Genomic DNA, 7500 nt, shown 5'->3' on the forward strand with positions numbered 1-7500 from the left:
TACACCTCCGCAAGGAAGAAAGACGGCACGTATTACAAAAACACATCCATGAAGTCCATTCGAGCCGCCATAGATCGCCGCATTCTTCGCTCGCCACCAAACAACAAGTCTTTTTCTATCATCTCCGACGCTGTGTTTACCGAAGGCAATAAAATTTTCGATGCCTTTGTAAAGGATCTCAGAAAGACGGGTAAAATAGCTGGAATTGTTTACAAGAAAGCAGTGTCAAAAGATCAAATCCAGAGGCTCTTTGAAAGCGGCGAACTTGGGCCGGCCGACAGTCAAAATCCAGCCAAACTGCAGAGAACGGCATGGTTTTATCTCACCCTTTTTTTCGGACGACGAGGAAGAAAAAATCTGCGGCAGTTGAACCCTGGAATGCTCTCCCTAAGAACAACGCCACAAGGTGTCGAGTATTTTGAGTTAATAAGCGCTCATCCATAGAACAGCAGAAGAAGATGTCACTCGTTCTCAGTGATTTTGTCTCAGCCGGAGCCTCTGAAGCTTCCCCATGTACTGGTATCTCTGCAGCTGAGAAAGAAAATGAATGCCATGGCCAGCAAGAACGGCAACCTCAAAGTGAAGGGACAGTTTCAGTCCAAAATTAGTTCGTAAATACCAAGGTTCGGCAAAGCGAGCGAAGAAGCTTTCCGCAGGTTTTCTTCAACTGCAATGTCCAAGTTCACAACTATTACGGAGCCGGAGAATTAGGAAAATCTTCCTGACCTTTGAACACTATTCAATCACTTGAAAGCTTCCGAAGCCGTCTTTTTCCCTTGCATTTGAACGGTTGAATATTTCAAGGTTGATTTTCGTTAAAAGTTGACCACAGTTTGTCGTTTGTGTAGCTGTTAAATTTCATTCAGCTCATCCAATGATGTAATAATCAGGTGACCACGGCGCGCGTGTGACCGGAAGTTGTATGCTCTTTTGACCGCTTTGTAAAATTGTTAAAATAAAAATCGGCGGCAAACACCCGATTTGAGAATATACTAAAACAATTATTCCATTCGACCTTGTTGGATATGAAGTGATCATAACCAACTCGCGCTACGCGCTCGTTGGTTATTTACCACTTAATATCCAACGCGGTCTCATGGAATAATTGTTATGTATTAAACCAAAATCTCGTGCAAGATGTGCAGGGTTTGAGCTTGTCATACGCGCTTTTTATTGATTTGGTTAGGCCAAAGGTAGAACTGAACCGTGATAGTTGTATCTTTTTGGGGGGAATTTTGCCATTGAAGATATTTGGCCACAAAATCACCATACTTTGCTATGCTATTTTACCTAGTTAATTATTAACTTGCATTGATTGACAGGTAATTATTCAAATAATCTGAGACTCCTGCACATAACTCATGAAGGATGTACTTATGCTCATGTGGAGTCACAATAGAATTGGTGAAATTCTACAAGCTTAAGGAGCCCCTCACTTTACCCTATTTTAGAGTAATTTTTATGGGAATTTTTGTAAAAAAGCAGGGGGGTGGTCTAACTCCCCCCGGATAATTCCAAATATCAAACCACTTTGGCTTTTGAAGTTATCAGGTAGGCCCTTCAATCTGGCCAAGTTTTATTGAAATCGGTGAGATGGCATGTATCACCACGTACTGCCTGGTCCTCTCATGGACATGCTCTTAAGGCCAAGACAGGGGCCCCATAACTCGCCAGAGGAAACGACAGCAGTAGCATTTATTCATATGTTCGAAACGTTCAGTGCAAAGTAGCTTCTACCCGCAGTTTAAAAAGATCTGATAGACCGTGGAGGAGGGACAGGGGGTTGTTGAGCTACAAAACCCACTGAAATAATGTCGGTATCATAAACTATTCCTACATGTAAGTAAACGGATCGGGGCCCGCGATTGGTGACGGAAAGACAGGTTTGCGGTCTTCAGGATGGCAAAGTTTAGAGTAGAAATTGATTTCCCCATCACTTGGCACCTGAAATACAGAAACTTGAAGTCCAAATGCTCAGTTCACTGTCACCAACTGCTACATAGTACCTTTATCCGGAGACAATTCGATAATTAAGGTAATTAAACAAGCTACCAACTGGCGCAATAAATTTTCTTTCACTCTTCAGATTGCTGTCAGATAATCCTATACATTCCATTGGATCTCGCGCATTTGTTTTGTCACAACAAGTTCTCTTAATGTGAGTATATATTGGAAAATATTCAATTCCGTTAACGCTTCCCGCAGTTAAAGCATGCTCTTAATACTACCGGGTGTGTTGTGACTCATGACAAAAAAAAGAGCTTCTCCCTGTGGTAATTTCTGTTGTTGGCGCGTGACTGGTGACTTGAACTGACCAAGGAGAGTATCTCCAGCGGCGGCTTCTACCAATAAAGCCGAATTAACGCTGGCGAAGCCATCAACCGAATATTATTCAGAAGTTCTTATTATAAGATCGCAGTAATGTTATGGGGAAATTGAAGGGCTAATGAATGACGTGTTTTTATAGCAATTCTTGTGTTAATTTTGTGATGCGACGCGCTTTTTGAGACGTCAGAAGTGAGCGAGTCCTCGGCCTTCCTCATTCTTCTGTATTGACTCACACCATAATAAAATTCGCTTAAAACGGCCACAAATCCCTTCCAAACCACACCGAGGTACAACGACAACGTCACGTTGAGATACTGAGACTGGGCTGCCTTGACTGAAATTATGCATGTTTCCAACTTTCCCTGCTCATGGTCCAACGAAAATGAGACAATAAGTTAACCCTAAATTCCACTCACAAATCTCACTTGTCCCTGGGCACCCAAAGGCCCTTTTTGGAGAAGAAAAACTTAATCATGTGGCTCCAGAGGTTCGGCTCAAATTATAATAAAAGCAAAATAGTGGTTATGGTCGCAACAAACCTTTAAAAGATGCAAAGTGTAATTCCTTTAGTATTGAAGGGACATCACAAGGTCGGCGGTTAAAGTGCTAAATAAGGGAGGATGCCATTTTGGGAAGAGCAACAGTCGCTCGTGAAATCATCGGATGAGATTTTTTTTTTTTCCAAACAGTTTCTAATAGTTAACAATTAAGCTAAAGATTCCGAACGGGTGTTCGTTCCTTAAACAAGGACCCGCACAGTGACTATAAAAGAGATAGCTGCTCCCACTTTTGTCACACAGTCACCGCTTCAACGCCGCCATATTAGGGATGGCGGTCATAGTGAGCAAGTAGGAAGTAAACATTGTGGAATTGGTATGTCAAGAAATAAAAGCAAAGTTGTGTTTAAATAATCACCTGAGCCCTTAAAATAATATTTTGGTCAAGGTATATTGCAATTGAGCCACAAAAACAAATTAGGAAATCTCTAGCTTTATTCACGAACCAAATACGCGGCATACGAATTTCAAATTCAGTTATTATGTAATGGAATGACTGGCGACTTGGCCAGGCCATGGGTTTCTTTCATAGTGCGGGTCCGTGTTAAAGGTACACAAATATGCCTTTGAATTCCCCCTAAAAAAAACTTAAAGGTAAAGGAAAAGAAAACAACGGACTTTCACCTTTCAAAAGCTCCATTTTCACTGGACCCCAATAACCCACAGATACATTATTTTTTTTTTTTAATAATTAATTTATTTTTTTACTTTTTTACGGTTGGGAGCATTGTTCTGTTGTTCGTTCTTTTGCCCTCTCAACCAACCATTTCAGGCCCTTTTAAACTGTGCAGGTCGCCCCAAAGAAAACTGCGTTTCGAGTATTTGACGTTAAATTCAATTTTTCTAGTTCTCTAAAAGGATTCCGACGCCAATCTACTAACCGGTCAATTAGCGACCGAAACTTTAGCATTTGTCTTCTTTTGTTTTACTTTACGTCTCGTTTTATAACGAAGCCACCTGTGCGCTCGGATGATATTGCGGGTCAACCGTGAGAGTTTTTGATAAGAAAGTTGTCCTTAGCAATTATCAAAACAAATATTCAAAGTTTCTCGATTGAAAAGATTCGTCATAAACCCGTTACTCTTGTGAATGGTATCAAATAGCACAACAGATAAAAAGAGAACCACGAGCAAAGATACAACCAAACATTATGGAACCCATAATGTTATTTATGTTGCGACATGATGCCCACGTGATAACCCTTTAAGGTCATCGGTGCGAGGTACCAAGATTGCGTAAAGTCTAACCAATGATGTGTTAGAGTGGTTCCGACTAGGTTTATAGTCGGGATTCCTTGTTAAAAGAGTCCTTCCTTTCCTTGCCATCAGAGTGTTTATGTCAAGAGACAAGTTTTTTCCCGCCCCCTCCCCTTTCGCCAGCCGACGGGGTTATTACTGTTTCTTTATCTACTAGTCAATATATATTAGTGGCGTTGTTTTTCGTCCCTCGTTTGTTAATTAAGTTTAACCGTTTACACTTATTGCGGTGTTGTCAGCTTTAGCCTTAATGCAATTAAACCTGCCACATCCGTGGCCAGATTCATCCAACACAGTTGTGTGTTTTTATACTCTGCGCTCCTCGTTTGTATGGGACTTACCACAGAGCTCACGTTTGACATTAGGCTGGTCTAACAGGCAAATGTGGCGATATAATTTTTGTTTCTTGTCGTTAGATACATGATACGGACAAATTTGAAAACCGTTACCTCAAAATCTCTCAGTGGGGCATCCAAGCTAGCCACAGAAATGTGAGTATCAAAAAAAAAAAAAAAAAAAAAAAAACTCTTCCGTGTTTAAACGGTACGGTGTTCTATTTATACCGGTCTTACCCGCACTTCTTAACCTATGGATATCTGACGGCCGCTTCGATTCAGACAATTGATACAGATTGAAAGAGAACATGTATAAGGTGGAAGGGACAATATCATCTGAAAGGAGCCACCTTGGACTGGAGAACGGATAACACGAACGCGTTTATTGATCATCTTATATCAAACTGCTAACGAGTTGATCTTGGCTGTTTCTCTTGTATTCACTTGGGAAAGACCACTGCAAATAGAAAAAAAAAATAATGGGCAGAAGGGGGAGGGAGAAATAAAGTGGAAGGTAATACGGAATCGAAACGGAAGGAAAGATAAAGAAAGAATGAAAAAGAAGAGAGAGAAATAGAGAAAAAAACAGGAGTTATTGAGAATAGAAGGGAGACATTGAACAGGTAAAAAGGGACGAGAGAATAAATGTGATAGGATATCACAAAACTGGTAGTCTGGTAGAATAAGAAATATATAAAATGCACAATGTCAAAATCGTTAACGCAAAATAAACCTTTCCAGTATGTTGTAGTTTAAACATTTTATTTTGCTACCGCTAAAACAAAAATGCAAATATGCAAACGTGCAAATTGTATAATTACAACTGCTGTAAATTGTATCGTCATTTGCCATAGGGTCATATTCAAAAATACGCTTAAGAAGAAAGGCTGCACATTTCGACATATTAGAAAAATATATTTCCTTGAAATCAACGTTGCTCCTTTTTTTTTTGCATTAATGGTTCAGTCAACCCGATTAAGAGCAAATATTTTGTACCTTCTGCAGAAGCGTTAAAAATGGAGAGATAGGTTCAATGAAATTCATAGATGCGAATGACAGAGAACGCTGCAAAATCCAGCTGTAAGTGTTCAACTAATTATTTTCTGAATATGTTATTGAGCAATTCCTAGATTCATAAGCTAAGTATTTTATTATTCATTTCTGTTTCTTGCAACTTGCAATGAAGTGGCTTAGGAGAAGACGAATCAGAGGACATCAACCTCTCTAAGGATCCACGGGGGCACTCGGTGAAACCGGCTTTTTTGGCTGCTGGGTTTGCAAATACATCACTTGGAGACTTCAGACTCCTTCCATGTTCAACTGGCACGTTTTTGAAGCCGGGCAACCTTATCTGCCTGGAGTGCCCAGCGGGTGAGTCCTTTCAAGCGGCTATCCTTTGTTTTTGTAAAATATCACGTAAGCCCTATCTTGATCGGACTATTTTCTGTGTTCTGACGTCCCCTCAAGTACCGTAAATGCTTGAATTAGCGCCAGGGGTACTTATTTAATTTTCTGGGTCGAAAAGGGGGCGCATTATTGTCCTGTTCCTTGGTGTGTCGTCCATTTCACATATCACCTCAACAGGAATTTCCAGACCTCCCTGAATCAATGGGGATCGACGATAGTTTTCATCAGTAACGATACTCTCGATACTCGATAATGACTCGGAAGAACAAGAAGACTTATTTTTATTACTGGAAGACTGACTTTTAGGTGAATACAGCTGCCGCTAAGGGACAGCATATTGGTTCTGTTTCGCTTGTTGATTAACGTACAATTTTTGTAAGAAAAGAAAAAATGAAGTCACTTAATCGCTAATTTCGCGAAATTAAATTCCCCACAAACATAATTTTTCTCTGCGATCGCGAAATTAAAGATTCGCGAAATGTGCCGAGAAAATGTTCGCGAAATTTAAGTCCCGCGAAAATAAAGGAGAGTAAGGTACTCTCGAATTCCAAAAAGGCGTTCTCACGTACCTCCTTGAAAAGGGAAGAAAATTGGTTTATCGTGTGGGATCGAAGTAGAAATCAACACCGCGCGAGCGCGCTTACATTAAAGATATTAGAACTTTTATGTCCGCGCATGATGAAAACTAAATACCGTGGATAATTCACAGATTCTATTTAAGAATAAAAGCATGTTTAACTGGGTATCATAGTTTGCCGCTAATCACAGAAAGAAAACAGATCAACCGACTTCTCGGCCGCTACCAACTGCACATGTGGTAGTACTGATAAGAGTGATGTTAAGTTTGTTAAGGAGCTAAGGATTGCTTACGAATTTCATGGTGTTAGGTTAGCAGCTATTGATTGAAGCCGAGGATCCCCTTCAGTTGAATCTATTTTTTTTTGGTTGAAACATTGAGAGAATAAACTCTCATTTTTAATGCCGCAGAAAAGGTGTCGTTAAATAAAAAATGAGCTATTAGAAGATCCAGTTTATTTTTTGCAAAATTCACATATCTTCATGAAACAAAGATCGGTTGGTATCTAGTGAACACAAATGAGTTCTACTTCCTTTTTTTTTTAATTTAGTTTACTCTAGTTTGCTTTACTTTAGCCTTAACAGAAACAGATACACCATTGGCATTGAAGTTCAGACTCAAAATATAATCCTTACATGTTTTTTCAACTGTGTTAAAGGGCGTCCAAAGTATTACTGAAATAGCACCTGTTTCTATCAAGTCTAATGCTACCTTAAAGATGGTGCCTTCTAATTATAATACAAAGTTATTTTTGCGCAGTTTATGACTATACAGAAAAAGAAGAAATTTCCAATGACTATTGGAATCCCAAAAAATTAATTGGGGGTAACCACGCATTTTTTTTTTTTTTTAGATAATTAATCAACAATAATTCTAAAGGCAAGTGAAAAGAAACGATAAAAACGAACAACGTTTCGGAGTCGTAAAATGCCATTATCAAGTTCGAAGTTATAGACATTTGTTTCCAAATTGAAGCTTTATTATTTCTGAAAAATGCATGTATGGAGAAAAGTTGGGCCGACTAGGAGGGTGATCCTACC

The 7500-nt window shown here is 39.5% G+C and overlaps 1 protein-coding gene across 1 annotated transcript in view; it reads left to right on the top strand.

Annotated features, from left to right (window-relative positions):
* The window catches only part of LOC146482818 (uncharacterized), a 410856-nt gene that overhangs the window by 396778 nt on the left and 6578 nt on the right, over nucleotides 1–7500 (top strand). Inside the window, exons 9-12 of the mRNA XM_085106651.1 lie at nucleotides 2087–2158; nucleotides 4558–4632; nucleotides 5482–5556; nucleotides 5663–5847. Coding sequence (XP_084962777.1) covers nucleotides 4562–4632; nucleotides 5482–5556; nucleotides 5663–5847 — 331 coding nt within the window. The 5' untranslated portion in view covers nucleotides 2087–2158; nucleotides 4558–4561. The remainder of the gene's footprint in view (nucleotides 1–2086; nucleotides 2159–4557; nucleotides 4633–5481; nucleotides 5557–5662; nucleotides 5848–7500) is intronic.

Source organism: Pavona decussata, unplaced genomic scaffold (assembly GCF_977016875.1).
Source record: "Pavona decussata unplaced genomic scaffold, jaPavDecu1.1 SCAFFOLD_42, whole genome shotgun sequence".
Lineage (NCBI taxonomy): Eukaryota > Metazoa > Cnidaria > Anthozoa > Scleractinia > Agariciidae > Pavona > Pavona decussata.